Source organism: Drosophila nasuta, chromosome 2L, assembly GCF_023558535.2.
Source record: "Drosophila nasuta strain 15112-1781.00 chromosome 2L, ASM2355853v1, whole genome shotgun sequence".
Classification (NCBI taxonomy): domain Eukaryota; kingdom Metazoa; phylum Arthropoda; class Insecta; order Diptera; family Drosophilidae; genus Drosophila; species Drosophila nasuta.
The window spans coordinates 16,552,157-16,572,577 of record NC_083455.1 but is presented as its reverse complement, the minus strand read 5'-3'; the positions used below and the strand labels follow the sequence as shown (position 1 = coordinate 16,572,577).

General features: G+C 37.4%; 3 protein-coding genes across 4 annotated transcripts in view; 1 reads left to right on the top strand and 2 right to left on the bottom strand.

The window, feature by feature from the left end:
• Positions 1-491: 491 nt before the first annotated feature.
• LOC132798662 (synaptotagmin-1) lies at positions 492-11,424 on the bottom strand. Its single transcript, XM_060810601.1, has 6 exons — positions 10,992-11,424; positions 4,084-4,274; positions 3,612-4,023; positions 2,378-2,615; positions 1,543-2,040; positions 492-1,485 (listed from the first exon to the last, which is right to left on the bottom strand). The coding sequence occupies exons 2-6, from the start codon at positions 4,269-4,271 to the stop codon at positions 1,307-1,309; spliced, it is 1,515 nt and encodes a 504-aa protein (XP_060666584.1). The 5' UTR covers positions 4,272-4,274; positions 10,992-11,424; the 3' UTR covers positions 492-1,306.
• Positions 11,425-14,193: 2,769 nt separating this feature from the next.
• LOC132798528 (uncharacterized) lies at positions 14,194-15,141 on the top strand. Its single transcript, XM_060810409.1, has one exon. The coding sequence runs from the start codon at positions 14,411-14,413 to the stop codon at positions 14,837-14,839; it is 429 nt and encodes a 142-aa protein (XP_060666392.1). The 5' UTR covers positions 14,194-14,410; the 3' UTR covers positions 14,840-15,141.
• A 961-nt stretch (positions 15,142-16,102) lies between these two features.
• Positions 16,103-20,421, bottom strand: part of LOC132798527 (class E basic helix-loop-helix protein 22) — a 41,601-nt gene continuing 37,282 nt past the window's right edge. Inside the window, exons 1-4 of one of the 2 annotated variants that reach the window (XM_060810407.1) lie at positions 17,709-17,960; positions 16,731-17,213; positions 16,553-16,666; positions 16,103-16,483 (exon numbers count right to left, since the gene is read on the bottom strand). In XM_060810407.1, the coding sequence (XP_060666390.1) occupies positions 16,354-16,483; positions 16,553-16,666; positions 16,731-17,194 (708 nt within the window). In that variant the 5' untranslated portion in view covers positions 17,195-17,213; positions 17,709-17,960 and the 3' untranslated portion in view covers positions 16,103-16,353. Of the gene's footprint in view, positions 16,484-16,552; positions 16,667-16,730; positions 17,214-17,708; positions 17,961-20,421 lie in introns of those variants that run through there. The other variant, XM_060810408.1, reaches the window with a different exon arrangement.

Here is a 20,421-nt window from a genome sequence, read left to right as displayed (position 1 = left end):
AGCACATTTTGATTGAAAGGAAATTCGACGTCTAACTTGGAGACACCAAGGACTGCGGCCCTGTGTGTGGCATGGTTGCTTTAACAGCCAATGTAGCGTCACCCAGCTGCACCCTCATGGATTTATCAGTCATTGTTGCAAAATTAGTTAAAGGCTGTCCGTCCAACCCCACCCCCAATCCTCAACTCCCCCGAACTTTATTTTTACGCCAAGTTGGTCAACAAGTTGCCAAACTATTTGCCAAATAAGTCAAGCTACAAAAAAGAAAAAAAGGCCGAGTTTCTCGAGTTGCCTCGACCTAAGACATTGACTGCATTCTTCCACAGAAATTGCTGGTGATGGGGTGAAGTAAATACTTATATAATAGCCACATCTGATGTTAAGTAATCAGTTTGATGGACTTAAAATGTTTTCAAGCAGAGTTTGTGAGCGCCCATTAATTTTTCACCTTAATGTTGAAATGAAAAGAAAAGTTTTACCTTTTTGAAGGTTTTTATTTTTGAGTTGAAGAAGTTTTATTTTTAGCAATATTATTACACGATTGTTTCGGTTATAGAATAATGCATTTCAGCTAAGACTATGCTATTAATTGTATTAGTATAACAATGATCATCATAAACTTTATATCTTTGATATATTTAACTGCAGAATGGAAAATATTCAACTTTTGTGCCCATTTTTTGTGTTCGACCTGAAACCTCTCATAATATCCAGCTAAAAGATGTACCGAAAAATATGCGATAGTTTTGTCTATAGTTTGAGGTGCGATTTTCTAAGCTTTGACTATGCAAATAACTGGGTGGTAAATATATGTATATAAATAGTATATATAGACCTTTGCCGATTTCCGTTTTGATAGTTTTCCGAATAATAATTTTTGTTATTTGAAATTCGGTTGAGCTCTAATTAATATAATTATTTGTTAGAGATATATTTCTTATATAACTGCATCTTAGGTACTTTTTGACATATATAGTACATAGCACATACATATAGGTATTTTGAATACATACGATTATAATTTGATTTTATAGTATAATCTTTGATTAGTCGAGTAATTGATACTACCGGAAAGCACATAAAGTTTAGGTGGTTGAAAATAGTTGGTTTCTATTTTTATGTTTAGTACTTCATATTGTATATATGTATATATATATTTTTTTTAAATATTTCGCGCATTCTCATTCTGCTTCCTTCTTAAATGTATCCCTGCAAATTCCCATAAAAATTTATTTGCCAAGTGACCTCGTGAGGTATTTTTTTTCTACTAGTTGAAACACAACAGTTTATGTCCTCGCTGTGGACTCTAGTTCTTGTGGGTTGTTGTCTTGGCTGTGGCACCCAAGTTGTTACCCGGCTCCTGCAACGGAACCCACTGAGCGGTTGCGTTCTTGGCACGAAACATTTCCTCGAAAAAGATTTTCTCCTCGTGCAGCACATCGGGTGAGTTGCCGATTAATGCCCGACCCAGTATTTCGCTAGAACCTGTATTCGATGAAAAGCTTTAGTCACGACTCAATTAAAAACTTGCCTTCCACTTACCCAAGAGACTGTCATGCACGACTGTGAACTCTAGCAGACAATTTTTAAGCGTCTCCTTGCCCACGTCGAAGGCTAAAGCCTCGTTATAGACTGGATTAACGGTATTACGCTGTACGCCAGTCTTGCGCTTCTTCAACTTTTTGCCACCTGGTCCCAGCAGTGACACTTTGACATACGGATCCGAAGAGTTGCGAGCATCGTCCACAATACGTAGATTTCTGGCCTTAATCAAGACAACCATCAAGCGTTCGGCGGATGGAAGATAAGCCAATGAGACCATTATATCGCCCAAGTCCACTTTCATGTCCTGTGCCGATGCTGATGTTAGAGGTGTCCAGAGTTTCAGCTGCTCACTGAGATCCAAATGGGCCAAGTGCAGCTTGGTTCCGCCAATGCAAACGTGTCGTGAATAGGCATCGAAATCGTACAGAAGTATCTCCAAAGTGCGCTTGTCAATCACACCTGCTGTGACCTCAAACACAAAGTGCTCGTCGAAAACTGGATATTATAAAAATAATAATTGGAAGAATATCAGAAGAAAATGCATGTGGTGTTGAATTTTACTATATTAAAAAAATTCTTGAATTAAGATAGCAATTTCTTTTTCAATCTTAAAAGAATTTTGATTTTCAATTCTATACTAAAATTTGGCTCCCTGCTTAAAGCTTTTTACTTTGACTTGAGTTTACCTCTTTTTTAAAATATTCTGTGATATTATCTTATTTAAATGTTAAATTTTTCTAAAATTTGCCTTTTACTTCACTTTACAAATTTATTGGTCTAGATGTTAAAAAGTTTTTTTCTGCATCAATTAAAAAATCAATTGCCATCTCACCTGGACTGAGTGTCTTCTTGTGTATGCGAGTTTGCCAAAAGTTTTTCTTGTCGGGCAGCAAACGTATCTTAGCATAGGGATCGGCTGTGCCACTGAACTGTCGCGGTTGCAAGTTTTGCGCCTCCAGTAGACGCACATTAAGCAAACCTGCAGCAGGATCGTAGCTTAGGGTCACATGTAAATTACCGCGTACTTCATTAACTACTGTAGAGGGCGAGGAAGATTTAGGCTGTGAGTGCTGCTTAGGGAAATAAATATAAGAAATAATCATTAATAATCATTAATAATCAGTCAAAGCTGTTACTTAAGCAGTAAAATCTTATAAGTAAAGTAAAATTTACAATTAAGACTTAGACAAGGTCGTGTAGAATCTTTTCAAAATGATTTAAAGATTAAAAAACAATTTGACAATGCTTAATGAATTTTTATAAAGTAAATATTATACCGAAATGGTTGTGATTCTCAATTTTATCCCTCATTACTTGGGTTTATTGGAGGGTGAAAGGAAAGCAAAGTAATACACTATACTTATTTTGAAAATTAGAAATAATCATTCATTGATCAAAGCTGTTATTTAAGCAGTAAAATCTCATAAATAAAGTAAAATTTCAAATTAAGGCTTAGACAAGGTCGTGTAGAATCTTTTCAAAATGATTTAAAGATTAAAAAATAATTTGAAAATGCTATAAAACCCCTAATGAAATTCTATAAAGTAAATATCATACAGGGATGGTTGTAATTTTTAATTTAATCCCTCATTACTTAGGTTTATCGGAAGGTTAAGAAAATCAAAGAAATCGACTATAAATATTTTGAAAATAAGAAATAATCATTCATTGATTATTTAATTTCATAAATAAAGTAAAATTTCAAATAAAGACTTAGATAAGGTCGTGTAGACTCTTTTCAAAATGATTTAAATATGAAAAAATTATTTGAAAATGCTATAAAAGCCTTAATGAATTTCTATAAAGTAAATATTATGCCGGGATGGTTGTGATTTTTAATTTAATCCCTTATTACTTGAGTTTATTGGAAGATTAAGAAAAACAAAGTAATAGACTACACTTAGTTTGAAACTTTACACTTTTTTTTATTTATACTCAAAAATAATGCTTCAAATGAAGGAGAATTAGATGTTATTGTTTAATATAAAACCCAAAAAAGGTAATCTACCCCATCAAATATAACTTATGATGACTACAGACCGCAATTTGAAGCCTCAACTACTTACGCTGCGATACAAGGTCATGTCGATTTTGGTGTGATCCAGTTTGGCATTCATCGAGGAGACCCTCGGGCGACCGGGATGCATGGCGAGTACAACATGCTTGTCGGAGCGGGCGATGGGCACCGCCGAGGTTGTCGAGCAGTAGGATAATGTGTTTGACTTGAGGCTGCCAGTGGGCGAAGTGGGTGTGGGGGGTGCCGACTCTTCGGTGGTATTCGAGACCTGCTGTTGGACTGCGGCCGCTGTGTTTGTCACTGTGGATGCGGGCACCCAGAAGGCGGGATCAGCATCCTCGGACTTGAGTGAAGTGGGACTCAAATTGCCGGCATTATTGCTGACCAATTTGCTGCGTGCCACACACTCGTTCACATTGTCCACATTGTAGCCAACGGCACCGGCAACGAGTGCCTCACGGCTGCCAAACAAAATACATAAGTGTATTGGCTCTCAAGACAACAAAAATGACGAATCTTACCTCTGTTGCTCCTCATCCTTCTCGCTGGCCGACTCCAAGAGGTTCTGTTCAAACCAATTCAAGCGATAGCGTCTCGAGCAGGTCGTATAGAGAGCAGCACCGACCGCCGAGACTACAAGGAATGAGACAGACGCATAGATGCCAATCTGCGTCAACGATATGTCCTCCTCACGTATGACAATATCCATGTCCTGTTGTCGGTTGGTGGTTCATGGTTGGAGAAGAAGAATGGCAGCAATTAGTCGTTTGTCTTTTGGTTCTTAGCCTGGATAATGAGACCCCAACTCGCAGCCATAAAACTTTCATTATCAGTCCAAAACCACATGGGATAAAGCCACCTTATAAATAAATCACAACCGGTTCAGACTTACGTCTACGTCTCTATATATCCTTGACCCAGTCTCCCACCTGTGTCCCCGCTTAGGCTTTTGGTTATTAATTGCGCTGCTAAAGGCGTCATTGTGGCCATGTCGTGACCACAGTCACTGACGCTGCACGTGCTGACAGTTTGGTCCATGTCTGTGTCAGGCTTCTGCCACAAAATTGCCATAAAGGTTGCCGCATAGCTAAAGCAAGGCAAAGCGTGGCAAAGGTATGACAACGAGGTGGAGATGAGGTCTTTTCTCAATTAGGCTGGCCAAACAAGGAGGCCTAAGTTCAACATGGCCAAGAAAGTGCGAGTGTTTTGCTGTGAAATTGTAGCTCAACCCTTTCCAAGACGGCTCCTTAAACACCAAATTTATTGCCATCTTGTTAATTAATTAGTACTTTGAAGCTACCTTTTGCGATGCGTTTTGCTTTTTCGCCTTTTTCGTGGCACCCTGTAGACTTAGAAATATGTATGGAAGGTATATTGAATAGGCAATTGAGCTAGCTTATGAAAACTCAAGAGTTTATTTTGTTTGCTTTACAAATCGTATTTTAATTTATAATTAGTTCGAAGAATTTCCGTTAAGGTTGTTTACATTCGATTAGTCATAAGGTAGCTAAATCTTTCGATAGGATATTTTAATGAAACCCATTTCATGTTGCTACAAGCTCCTCTATCTTCCCGCTAAGGATGTTTATAATCGATTAGGTAACTGAATATTTCGATGGAATATTTGAATACTACCCATTTTATGTTGCTACAAGCTCCTCTGTCTTTACTTCACCTCCAGGATATCTTGCAGTCCAACATTCTTTTGCTTAATTATTTTGTTTTGTGCTACTCCCCATTCAGCAATTTTTGCAATTTGTTTTCAGTTTATTATTTATTTACGCAAACTTTTTGTATGGGGTTTCTACTTTTACGGCAATTGAATGAAGTGGGCTCCCTTTTGCCCTTCTCCGCTGTCTGTCTTGCTCACACATACTCTCTTTCTCCCACCGGGGATGTGTATAAAAATAGAAGTGTAAGCGAAAACAGTAGTTAGAGCCTGAAAGGAATACATAGTATATTAAAATACTGAGGAATGTGCAATGTTCATTTCATTGTTCGGGTCTCGTCTAAATGATTTATAAGCCTTTGTGCAACTGGGTTGGGGGGACAGGAAAAGTTCTTCTCCGCATGATTCATGGCATTCCTCGAAATGAGAATATTATTTAAAATGCAGACAACCCGAAAAGCTGAAAACTGAAAAGTCAGCAATTTAATTAGATGCTTCTTTCCCAGCTCTAACATGAATACAAAATTGTATTTTTCCCAACTTTAAGGTTCACTGAGATCTCCCAAGCCTACATTGGGCTTAAGTTTATTAACAAATCAATCAACCCTCGCTATATAAATCTCATGGTAAACCAATCATGTCAAATTGAGTCAGATCGTAGGCGGCTTTATAAATCGATGTCAGTTTTTTTTTTTCTTTCTTTCTTTTTTTTTTGCGACTCATACCTTATGCATGTGTCAGATTTTCAGTCTGTGACTCGACATGTGACAAAGAGGGGAAAAAAGAGCGTGCGGCTTTAATGTATTTTAGAGCCTTTTAACACCGACTGCGGCTTTGTCTCTCTCTTTTCTCGTTTTTATTATTATATATTTATTGTTTGATTGCGAGGTTGTCGTGTGTGCATACATTGAGAGCACAATTTATGACAGTTGCCATAAATTCTCATACAGCGAAACTCCGACTGAACATCGCTTGGCTGTCGTTTGATTGCGGTTTTGGCCAACTGGTTGTATAAACAATTTTCGGTCGTTTTATCGTATTTTCACTTTTCACCAACCAACCGCAATGCCACAAAGATAAGCGATCCAACTATTTCCGTTAATGGTGACACAAAGGGGGCACAAAAGAATGAAAATGCTGCGCAGCAAAGTCAAGGGCATTCAGCCATTTGGTGTCGACTCATTCACTTGCCTCTCGCCTGTTGCCTGTTGCCTGTTAGCTGTTGCCTGTCATCGTCGTCGCTTTCTGTACTTTAATATATTGACACAGCGACTAAAATTAATTTTATCTAATCGATGAGGCAACAGGGGCCAACTCAACTCAACTCAACATCGACTCGACGCGACTCGACTCGATTCGCGCTTCGTTTCATTTTATTTGATATCTGGTCGCTTCGCACCGCCACGTGCCACATATAACGGCATTATTTTGTTGTGATTTTCATTCACTTCGCCTGGCAATTTCATGCCAACTTTGCTTTATTTCCTCATTATTTTAAAGAAAATACTTGCACATTTCACATAAAGACAACATGAATTTCCCCAACGGCAAACGACTTCAAATTGCACAATTACGGCAAATTATGTTCATTAGTTTAATGAAGTGTTTGTCACACACACAAAGTAGCACCCATGACCACGCCCACACCAATGTGAACGACAACGCCAACGCCCATGTTCACATTGTCAACAGGAACAAAGGCAGGACGACGATGGACAAGAGATAAGACATTGTGTCTGGACTATAGGGACTGCAAGTCAGTCTCGACTTGTTTTTGTTGCAACAAGTCTTTAGGTTAATTGAATTTTAATAAAAAAGAAAAACAATAATATTAAAATTCATTATTTTAAAGCTTTTATTCTGACTAGCATAAAAAGTTGTTATGCATCAGCTTATAATTAATGTGAGAATTTCTTTGCTCGCAAATATCTGATTTAATTAAAATTATAATTCTCATTATAACTTTTTTTATCAGCACAAAAGTTTTGTTTTCGCTCATACATCGCTAGTTTGCAGATGGCTTGAAGTTATTTTATGCTTTTCATGTTTAATACGTCATGTTTTTAATGAAAAGGATGCCGATGCAACAACTGTTTATTCATTGTGATTTATTATTTATTTATCTGTTATTTAAATGTGCTCATCTTTTATGTAGTAGCCCAAGTCTATTCTCCCAACTCGACTAACACATTTTCCAGTTTGTTTCGTCGAACGCATTGCCATAATTAGATTACCACATTGTGTCCAAGTTGTGCAGGCGCCGCAGGGAGTAGAATAACTTCCTGCATAACATTGCTTACGTATTTTTTTCACCCGTTAACAGTAGGGTTGAAGGGTATTATAAGTTTGTGTTACCTACAAAGTATATATATTTCTGATTAGCGTCCGTATGTCCTTTTGTATGAACACCTATGTATATCTTAGAGACTATAAAAGATAGAGCTCCGATTTTTTTTCAACAGCACTTGTTATTTTTTCCCGCAGATCATTTTTGCTACGCCCACGAATTGGGAAAAACCAAATAACATGTGAAATTTTGGAGTTGGAGTCAAAAATTTTGGTAAATACCTCACAGTAAAGTATTTATGATTCCTAAGAATTTGGTTAGGATCGAATAAAAACTGTGGAAGTTATTCATATATAATATATATATATGGTATATTTTGTAGTATGAATATAATACTATATGGATGTACCAAAAATTCGGTATATTTTTAAAATATGGTTTTATTAAAATTGGGTAGCTGGTATCTCTCAGTCGAGCACACTTGACTTTACCTTTCTTACTTATTTTTATTTTGTATCTGCGTAGGCGACTTAGTAAGTAAGTGTGTGTGTGTGTGGGAGTGGTGTGTTGTGTTTTGTGTGTTGCCTTGCCGCCGGAAGACATTGTGTGGTAAAATGTTTTATAAATGCCGTCAACTGTAGGTGCAAAAGTGTGAAGGCTGTGACGAGCGTTTGACTTGCTTGGCTGCTCTCTTGTGGTCCTTTTTAGGAATCACACAAATCCCAAAAAAAAATCGAAAAGTTTGCAAGAATATTATACGCACTTATTTATAAATATAGCATATGTTAAGTATACGCCCAAGTGGCTGGAAACGAAAGCTTAACACACTTGCTGATGAGTGATTTTGTGCGAGATAAACAATTTGTAATGCTTATATAATGATATAGTCTAGCTGGTAAGTATCAACACATCAGTCGAGGCAAAACATCATCATTATTATCACGGTCAACCTCAACTCTTGTGTGTTGACATTGTGTATGTTTGTATGTGTTTGACATTGTTGTCTGTCGTTCACTGTCTCATTATTCGAGTTGATTGCTGCCGCCATTGGCGTTGACTTTTCCTCCATTGTCCTCCTTTGCATCATGCCAAATAGCAAACAGCATCAACAACTGAGAGATTGAGCGATTGATAGACCAGAGATACAATTAGCAGTCAATGAATATTTATGGCTTGGGCTGTCAGCAAGTTTTCTCGGACTCCGCCGCCTGAAGTGTCATAAGCAGTTAATGCTCCATGGAGATTTGCCCAAGAATTCCAAGTCTCAAACTCTATCCTTAATCAGCTCACAAACAGAGTTCGTTCTCGTCTAATTTCCTGCATAATTAGGCTGCTGCTGCTTAGAAATGCTTGTGATTGACAGGCAACAAACTATACTACAACTCGGTATGATGTCGAAAATACTTAATTCGATTCGAAGTGGAATTCATTTTCGTTTGCTGGCAAAAGAAAACTCCAGGGAAAATAAGCACAAAACTATATATAAAAAATGCTTTGCTCTCTGTCTCTTTATCAATAATAAATGCTCAGTCTACTGGCAAATGTATTTTGGGGAAGTCGTTTTATTCTTTGTCACAAGAGACACTCGTGTTTGGATTTTAAAATGTTTTTTGGCCAATAACAACATGCTTTTTGTCAAACTTTTATTCGTATCGATTTGCGCAAAAAAGATTAGAACTTTTTTTGTGAGGAGTGAAACGTAATAAGAGACAAGAGCGATTCCAGTGAAAATGCGAGAAATGCGGCCAATGAAAATAGAATATCCTATTAAAATCAAACAACCATATGTCAACATAGTAAGAGACCATTAAGCAATCGAACCCAAAAAAAAAAAAAAAAAGGAAGCAAGCATATAAACTTGTGTCTTGATGGCCAAGATAAACAACAATTTAATAATGTGACCCCAACACACACACACGTGCACACAACGACAACGGAAGGAAGCATAAAAATCAACAAAAAAATATGATCATTAAAGCGGCAATATGCCCGAGACACTTGTTGTTTGCTCACAGTTCACAAGAAGGGAAAATAATAAGTGCGATATTAATACAGAGCAGCACAAAAGGAGAGGAGAAAGGAAGATATGATGAAGGAGACAGAGGGAGGGAGGGAGCGAACAACACACTCATCATCAAGCCCAAAAGGCCAAAGTGGCAGCTGCTGTTGTGGCACCCGCCCTGCCAATAACTCAGCATGTCAACAAACATTGAGAACTTGTCGTTGTCGTCGTTGTTGTGTTGTTGCCCCTTTGTTGTTGCCCCCTATTGCCCCATTTGGTGCTGCCATTTTATTGGCGTCACGCCCCAGGCCATCAATGCGGCTGACTGGCTGGCTTTCTGCTCTTTGTACCTCCCTCGAAAAGCTGTCTTGTGGTGTGTTTTGCATTAAAAGTGCATTAATCTTGGACACGTGATAAATATTCATGGTCTTTATATATTTTTTTGTAGCAAAGCTTTTTAACATGCAATTTTAAAATGCAGCCTTCGCTTCGCACCGTCTGATTGCTTCAACTTTGTGCATAGTTGGTCCATCTGTTCGTCTGCGTTATACATATATACTTTTTGTCTGTAAGTGTGTCGGTTAAGGTCGGGGTCGAGTGTTTCAAGGGCGTGTCCGTGTTTGAGTGGCCTATGAAGGCAAACAGAAAGTAGAGCTCTGTCCGATTCACTGAGCATTCTCGCTCGGGTTAAACAACCTGAGGCCAGGTTACTTTTTCAACACAAATCTCAGCTACTGAAAATCCCCACCACTTTCACCCACACACACACCACTCACCACACACACACACACACTCACAACCTCCACACATATTCGCACTCAAACTGCGGTAAATTGAAACGGCATTACAAAGCAGGGCTTAAGGACTTTCCCAGTGTAAGAGGCTGCAAAATACAAATGCGAAGCTGAATGGAAAGCGAGCGTATGTGCGGAGATGAGGGAAAAGCAAAAACAAGGAACAATGTATGCGATGCCACGATGCCACATTATTAAATTAAAATGTATTTCTGTCGAGGGAATTTATGAATTTTTGCGTATACTTTGTTTGGTGTTAGTCGACCACAACCCACGTTGCGTATGCGCGATGCCAGCGCATGAATCTGTAATCAACTGATAAATATTCAATTAATTCAAGATATTGGCGCACAATGCAAAACAGTGCCAAAGGTGCAATTTATATTGATTATAAGCGACTCGTTTTCAATTAATTGCAATTCATATTTAATGAACCGAAAACGTTGTTTGCCTCTGTTGTTAATCCGACTATTTCCCATTTGCACTCACACGTATGAAGAGATTAATTGTGTGCCCTGTCTAGCAAAGCAATTGGGGACAATTTATGTGGAAATAAAGAAAAGAAATGTGCTGCCATATTTTAGTGCTATCATTTTCAATTTTCTTTATGTAAACCCGCCATCAATTTCAATTTTAAACCCCACGTTTAAATTATTTGCTTAGGCATTTGCACTTACCCTTTTTTTTTGTGTTTTCTGTTGTTTTTGCGTTTCACACACACGAGTTGAGCGGAGTATGCGAACAATTTATTGTCTTTGACTCGCTTACACGCAATAATTCGCAACAATATGTTGACTTATCCTTGCGCTCTACGTGTCGTATGCGCAATATGCTCTAAAAGCACTCGCACAGCCGCGGCATTCCGAGTGTGTGTGTGCGTGGAGTGCAGTTCAGCGTTTAAAAAGCAATTTCCTTATTAATGTGCTTTCATGAAATTTTAATTCGATTTGCTCAGCCGAGCAGCGAACACTCTCTTTTAAGCGATTTCGACAAATAATCTATATATACTTGTATTTAAATGTTTATGGTTTAACACTGTTGCGCCTCTTCAGTGGCAAAACGGAAGGCAGACACCAGGCAGCAGCAGCAACAACTTGGTCGACGCGTTGCTCAAACTCGACTGTGTTGTTTTTCGCCAAAAATTACACGCAGTTGCTGTTGTCGTGTTCACTCACACACTCACACACACGCACACTCACATAGACTGACGCTGACGCTCACAGAAACTCAAACACAGTTACCCAAACTTAGTTAGAAAGTTTGCATCCTAAAGTGCGCGCTAACTTTTTGCATCGTTGTAGACCATTAAAATCATTTGTTTTACTGTTAAAACTTTGCATATCTTTGTCAATTTTGATTTTATGATTTCCATTTTTCTTTCATATTATTATTAAATGAAATTTCGTTATAAAACCGGCATTTCTTTTCGAATAACTAACTGCAACGATTACTTTGGCTGTTTCAAAGTTGTCGAAAGCTTCTAGCACAAGCAACAGCTGTCTCGTTACGGAAAAAGCTCGCTCACGGCCTTACAAATTGTTGCTCAATGTCAAAGCTTGAAAGCTCACGAAACTCAACTTTTATGGCTACAGTTACTTTTGGCGTTGCCACAAAGTCGCAAAAAGTTTGTTTTTTTAATTTTGAAATACAAACGTGTACAGTCAAATTATACTCATTTTTTTAACTTATTTAAAAGTTATTTTCGCAATATGAATATGCAAAATCACTAATAATAAATAAAAAATAGTTAAATGTATAAATTATAAAAATAATTATAATAATTAATTTTCGTACTACACTTCACATGTTTATTTACCTTGAATCTACAATTTGTTTATATTCTAAGCCATGAACTTGAAAGTGCTTTGTCATTTAATCTCATAATAACTCAAGCTGAAAACAAATTGTTATTGCTATTGATAAGGTCTAGGGCTAGGTGAAATAAAAATAATAAAAATACAATGAGTTGGCAAATATTGAGGGATTTCCTAAGGAAAAGAAAACAGCTCAATCTATATTAAAAGTTCAGCATAAATTAAGAATATATGAGTTGTTAAGCCTGGCAATTTGATTCCACATACACATCTTGCAATTTTTTTGCTACGTTTGCTTTGCATTATCTCAAGTTCAACTATGAAACATGATATGATAGTGGCTGGCTAGTGACAACCTCGCAAGTCAAAGTCAACACGCGTAACCCACTTATATAATACAATTTATATGTAATATCTCACAATCCACTCTTAGCACTTTCGATGCCATTCTGTGGTTTTTTCGTGGTCTGAACTTAGATGAGGTTTTGATCTTAACACTGACTTACATGACTGATGAACATATTAAGTTACTAGATCTCTTAAAATACGTCAACATTTTGGAATTTCTCGCTCACGTTTATATTTTGTTGATTCAATAATATTATTGTCAGCATTTGAATCAATATTATTTGTTTAGTCTCTGTTTAATTGCGCATTCAAATTTGATAGTCATGCACTTCAAAAAAAATATTTTCATTTCTTAATGAATTGACATATATCTTCAGCTGTACTTTTTACATATTTTGACAACAGCAGAAAAACAATAAGCTTCACCTGCTTTATTAAATGCAAAATCATTCGAATTAATTAAGCTAATCTTAGAAAGGTGAAATAAAAACGTTTTGCCATCTGTTGACGATTATTTGCTAATTTCAAAAGTCCATATATTGTGTTTATTTTTAATAATTCCATTTGTCAACTTTTACTTTGAATATGTTGCATATAAAACGGCATAAATTATATAAGAAAAACACTCTGATTATTAATCACACGATTGCACATTATATTCATAAATTGTTTTAAAGCGCGTCAATTGGTGAGGGCAATTAATCAATTGCAATAACCGATAAGAGTCGAAGGTGCTTTGACGCTTAACATTGAACAAAGATCGACAAATCGAAATGTTTCATACAATGTGCAAACAAAAATAGTTTATTTATAGAAATGTTTAGCTTTATTTCATTTCCCTTTCAACATCAACAGCAGAGGAAGAGAATGCTCTGACAGTTATTGATGTAAATTAAAAATAGGTAAAACATTTAAATAAATTCGTTTCAAGTTGCGTTGATTAAGTCTCGATTCTTGTTTTTATTATTATTATTTTATTGAAATAACGAATACAATTCCTTATGGCAATAAGACCTTCAGCTTAAATTTTAATTAGCTAGGTAATGTGTTATTGATATTAATTTAATATACTTAAAAATAATATCTGCTCAACTTGGGGAAATACTTTTATTTCTTCTCAACCTTCTTTCGAATACCATCTTTATTTTGTACTGACTTGTAAAGTTAATGACATTATTCTAAAATATTAACAGGGTGTTTCTTCTGGATAACTAAAAAAAAATCTAGTCCAGTCCAACATATGTCTATTATAGAGTTTTACTTTTTTGGTAATATTTCCTTATCTCTTACGTAATTTAAACGATTTGACGCGCCTTCTACTTTGTCTATCACAATGCTTGATAGAATCATCATGCTCTGAAAATAAGAGTACATCAAAATTGTACAATTCATTGCGTGATGATAAGTGAAACTGATACATCTCAACATCTCTCTGCACTCAAATGACGTAAAGCGAGTACATTTTGAGATGCAGATTAAACTTAATAGCTCGCTCCCAGCAGAGAAAGGCTCTTTTTGATTTGATTCAGCAATCTTACGCACCATTACTTTGTACTATTATTGCTGATAATTCCACAAGCAAGCTGATTAGAAGCTCGAATTGCTCAGAGAGATCGCTTGAGTCGTTGGCGATCTGGAAGCCATATCAGCGCTCTTTTTTCTCAGATTGAGATTCACGTGTCGACACTTATAAAGCGATTACCATTTGTGTCACGACTGACACTCGACTGTGAGTACTCGAATGAGACGCAACTAAAACCGGACTAAAGACTAAAGTATAACTTGCAAAGACTTTGTGACTAGGCCACGCTCCATTTGCCCCACACACACACACACACGAGTGACGTCGCAACATTGCGATTACAAAAGCATAAAACAAAAGTGAAAGTTGACACGTTTTGCGATTGCAAATACAATATTTTACCGGAACTGTAATGGCATCGGCATTGACAAACCTGCTGCAATCGCTGCGCATTGGACCGTTGTCCTCAACCAGCAAATCGAGCCCGAACGATGTAATAATCATACCCAAAGTGGAGAAGATGAAATCAAAGACTGAGCTCATTGCGGTGCCTGAAATCACACTGGAGGAGGTTGCCCAACATGACAGCTTCGATGATTGCTGGATTGTCATCTACGATCGCGTTTACGATGTCACACAGTTCCTGCGCGAGCATCCGGGTGGCGATGACGTCATCATGGATCATGCTGGACGTGATGCCACGATCGCCTTCCATGGCACTGGACACTCTCGACATGCTGTCGAAATGATGCGCCATTATCTGATAGGACAACTGCCGGACATGCAATGCATCTTTAGATCCGGCCAGAACAAGGTTCTCTCCTCGGGCATACCAGATTAATTGATCAGCAGTTGTGGCTGTAAACATTTCCTCGCCGCCGTCCGATCTATGTGTTTTTTGTTTTGATTCCTATTTATTTAGCGTATAGTTGACTTAAGCTTTTATATTTGTAATCTGTTGTACTGTCTGTTTTTCATGAGCCCTTTTCATGCCCAGTTAACATCAGTTCGATTACCTCTCTATATATACTGCAGAGCTTTCGTATAGTCGCCATTATTCACTTAGCTTGTAGATAACACAGCTTTTGTACTTAAGTGCTATTGCTCCGAAATTAAATGTCTATTATATGAATGCATCAGCAATATGTCTTATACGTTTTCAACAATTTTCAGCAAGCAGAAATTAAAAATCCATAAAATATCTACTCTTAACAACAACTTGATTCTGTCATTCATTCCACAATTCCTGATCATTCCTCATCAAATTCAATATTCATTCTTTTATTCCTGATCATTCCTCATAGTACAACTCAATTCTACAAATCATGCACTACGTCGTGAACTTATTCTCAAATTTGTCCTAAATTCTTAATCACCATCAACATGAGGCAACATTTTGGAATTGATTATTTCCTTGACCTTCTGTGATACCCTGTAGAATTCTTAGACGCATGTGGCAAGATTTATGATGAAGTTTCGGAACTGTAAAATTTCCCAAATTTCTAGTTTCTTATCATTAAAAAGCAACCACGTCATGAAACTGATGAAACCTTACTCTTGAATTTCTATAGATTACTTTTTTCGCCTTGAGGAACGCATGATTAGTAATTCATAATCATAGTTTTTGAATACACTTATGTTCATTTGAACTTGACTTTCTTCTTCTTTTCTTTAAAGCAATCTCAACATTTTGCATAATATAAGTATTAAGCTGATAGCGTGGCAAATAAATCTAATTTTAATATAATAATTATGTTCAATTACGATTTTCTGTCAATACTACGTCGTAGTTTAATCTGAAAGCGTGCCCCAAATTGCACATAGTGAAAACATTAACACAGATTCTCGATCGCAACTTTTCCCTGACCTTAAAATAAAAGTTCTCATTTGATTGTGAATGGGATGTCAAAAGTGTAGAAAAACTAGAAAAATGCGGCGCATTCTTTTTGATTTATTCTGAATTGGACTTTAAATTTGTATTTTATATATTCCCTTTCATTTTCATTTTTAAATACTTTGCTTATTCTGCGTCATTTTCGGGGCAAAATATTTTGAACTTTGCTGAAATTGTTATCGCAATACACAGATAATAAAAGTCACAAAATTTCAAATTAGTTTTGTTCGTTTTATTACTCGTACTGATTATATTCGACTTAGAACTAAGTATGCAGACATTATGGGAAATGCGCAAAAGAAATGCTTATAAAAGAACTAAATATCACTTAACAGATTCTCAACCTCAATCATGACTAGTACACAAATACTTTGGCTCTTCAAATTGACTTCTTAAACATTATGTGCGTATTGCTTCACTCAATTGCTTATCATATCCCAAAAGGGGGACAATTCGCTTATTTAGCTGTTGCTGCTGGTGGGCGGATCATTATGAGGTCCTTGCAGCAAGGCCTGCAACTTGGCGGCAGCCGGGAAAGCCCCCAAATCCAAAGGAGCAGCTCCCGTGGTGCTTTGTATATAAGCAAGGAGTCTGGAAGGAAGAGAATTTAAAATTTATTAATAAACCTAATATTTTCAAATATATTCCAACTCTACTCACCTCCGCAGTTCCTCGAGGGCATTCTGCTGCATTAGTATGTAGTTTTTGGCCAGCAGCAAGGTGGCAATCTTCGACAGTTTACGCACCGAGGGAGAATGCGCATAAGGAATCACACTGTAAAAAGAATTCAAAAGGATTGACTTAATGCTTTCAAATTTTGATCAACTCTTTGTCTAACCTGCGCAGCTCATCCAGCGCATCGTTTAAATCGTGCATTCTTCTGCGCTCCCGGGCATTAATGTTCAGTCGCACCGTCTTTCCTTGTCGGTTCTTTTGCTTGCCCCCATTAGCTCCGCTTCCTCCTGGGCCACCGCTTGACACACTGGCCATGGCTGCGGTGGTGGTGCCACCGCTAATTGCCGCAATCGCTGCTGCCGTCGGGCTTAAAGGCTTCTCGGGTGCACTTGGTCCCGGCTTGTTCTCATCCGTTGGCGGTTGGCTGCTCATCCCCAGTCCCTGGGCATAGAAGCCTCCCAGTCCCACCGAGCCTAGAGGTGTGCGTCTCCCCGGGACGCTTTGCGGCGGACTTGCTGTGGGCGCTGGATGTCCGTGGGTGCCCAGCATATTGGCCGTGGGCGGAATGGGCATATGGCCATGGCCTGGCAACCCTGGAAATCCGAAAGCCAGATTCGATGGATCCATTTTGAGACCAAAAGAAATTCTGCAAAAAAAAAAAATTCGCACTAAATTGAAAGGCTGAGCACAAAAGATGCGTAATGCGTAGGGTTGTCGTTCGTAGTGCACAGCAGCAATGAGTAAACAGGGTTGTCAACTCATGCGCACAGTACACAGCGCCAGCTAGCGGCCAATTGTAGAAGCTTCTATGTGCACAAAGCTGCACACAGATGGCGCTTTAACTATGTGCAAAGAGACAGTTTATTTAACACGTTTTTTTTATATAAAAAAAATATTTACGAATTATTTTAATATTTGATTTTACTTGTAAAGTATGCACTTATTTTTTAATATTCATTTCAACTTTTTATATGCTGTTTTTATGCCGGATTTGCTGCACACACTTTAAGGATTATTTATTTAAATTGACCACAAATCACAATACAATAAGTGAACTCAATGGTTTTTTGCGGCAGAGCCAGAAGATATTTATACAAATACGTATAGCTTTATATATATGCAATATTAAAACGTTACGCACCACAAAAATTAAAATGCGGCTGTTGTTGCCGCTGCCGTTGCTGCTGTGGCAAGATTCGAGTTCGTTGCGCGAGTGTGAGATTCAGTTGGCAGGACAAGGCCCAAAAACAACACAAAAAACACAAACACAACACAGAGAACAACGGCGTTGCGACCGCGATTTTGTGGTGTACTCAACGTATAACGATTTTCCGATTTTAATGCTGCTGCCACAGCCTCTGCCAATGCTGAAGCTGCCACTGCCACTGTTGTCGTTGCTGCTGCTTCTGCTGCTGCTGATGTTGTTGCCACCGACGACGACGCAGCCGATTATAATTTTTGCCGTTGCCGTTGCCTTTGCCGCCACCGCCGCCGCCGTCACCGTTTGCTGGTGTTAATCTCGGCAGTGAAAGAATATTACGAGGCACTCACTATACACACACTCACACAATCGCAAATGAATAAGTATGTCTGTGTGTGAATGTGTGTCGCCTAGCCTGGCGTTGACGTTGGTGGTTGACGTTTAGTGGTTGTCCTTATACTCTTAATGCACAGCCTCCATGTCCATACCAATACCAACAAAAGCAACACACACACACACACACACACACACACACACACACACACACTTACGCACACTATGAAAGCACTATGAATCACTGGCCGTAGCACTTTTAATGCCCAAAATAAAAACCAAAGAAAAGAATCATTCATTCCTGTTGTGGCAACGTTTTTATCGCCTAGCTCTCGCTCTCGCTCTCTCTCTTCATCTCTATCGCTCTCTCTTTATCGCTGCCTCCCCCTTTTGCCCTTTGGCTTTACAACCCTGCGCTACGTTTTGTCTCTGATTTCAATTTCCATTGAAACTGAATCTAATCACATGCTCACTGCCGTCGCCGCCTGCTGTTGATCCTAGTCTTGCTTGCTTGCTTAGTCCCGTTCTGGCTGCAACAACAACAACAACAATAACAACTCTCCACGGTGGACAATGCGAAATCCCCCCGAAACCACCCCTCAACTCAATCTATCGTCCTTTTCAGGGGGGGTTGAACGATGCTCATGCATCATAATACATTCGAAATTTCTACTACATCTGCATGTAGTTTGATATATGTGCGGGTTTCTCGCTTCCTCTATGTGTGCGTCTGCATGTGTATGTGTGTGTCTATGGCTATGTGTATGAGTGTGTGTCTGTGAGCATGTGTGTGTCTATGTTTGGTTGCCTGGAAATTATGGTATGGCATTGTTCAGAGTTGGAACAATGCCATAAATGGCACATGCCAAATATTTTTTCGTTAAATTTTTTTTCGGGCCAGTGTTGTTCAGCTTCACAATCTGTGCATGAGCGCAGCACGAGCTCAACATTTGATGCCCTCAACAATTCGCATTCAAAATTCAGTTGTTGGGCTGAATACAACATGTCTCTCTGCCGAGTTAAAGGCGAAAATAATGAAAGTAACGTTTTTAGCAAATATGGAAATAGAAACTACGCAGATTTCATAATTTCTAAAAAATATTTGTTTTTTTTTTAAATAGAAAATCTGCAGATTTTATAATTTCTAAAGACGATCATTGTTTAATTAATTAAGTAAATAATTGCGTGTTTAAAATAATTATACATTATTTTGTAAAAACTTATTCAACAGAAAGAGTTTATCAAGCTTCAGCTGGGTAGTCAGTTGGACAGCTTAAATAATGATTTATTATTATTAAAATTCTTTTTTTTTATGTTACCCAATATTTCATAGAACTTATGATTAGAAAAGTGTAAAATTTCATATTTCACAAATTAAAGATTTTCAAAAAAAAATATTTAAGGAATTGACAAAAATCAAAGATATAATAGACGAATTCTTAAGTAAATTTTTATTTTTTATAAATTAATTTGACTTTTTTTGAAGCCCTGATAAATTGTTGTTAATATTGTTTTATTTTTCTTCTTCTTAGAAGTAGAAACACTTATAAAATCGCAAGTAAATTGCTATTTATACCCGCTACCCATAGGGTAGAAGGGTATTATAACTTTGTGCCGGCAGGAAATGTATGTAACAGGTAGAACGAGGCATCTCCGACCCTATAAAGTATATATATTCTTGATCAGCGTCAACAGCCGAGACGATCTGGCCATGCCCGTCTGTCCGTCTGTGTCTGTCCGTCTGTCCGTATGAAACACTGGATCTCAGAGACTATAAGAGATAGAGCTATAATTTTTTTTCGACAGCATTTGTTATGTTTGCACGCAGATCAAATTTGTTTCAAATTTTTGCTAGGGGCCTTAGTTGCTTTGGCTGAAAATCTGGTCCATTGTGCCGTCTATGGTATATATTGAATGGTGTACCATATCGATATTCCAAACATAAAATTGGGAATATTTTTAGTATTTTCGGTATATTTTGAAAATAATATATATTTTGACTTTATAAAAAATGGATAGCGAGTATCTCACAGTCGAGCACACTCGACTGTAACTTTCTTACTTGTTTTTAAATGAAATGTACAATTTTGCAATAAATTTTACTTTCTATCCAAAATCGCATATTTTTTAAAAATGTAATATATAATTACTCAAAAGTAAAAGTACTTTTAAATTTCTTAATTTTATATACATATAACTATTAAAAAGTAAAAAGAATGCTAAATTTCTTTATATATTTTTTATAACATCTTTTATATTGTTAAAAAGCTTTAATAATTTGCAACCAAAGCACTTTGCTTTTATCGTATTTTTAATAATA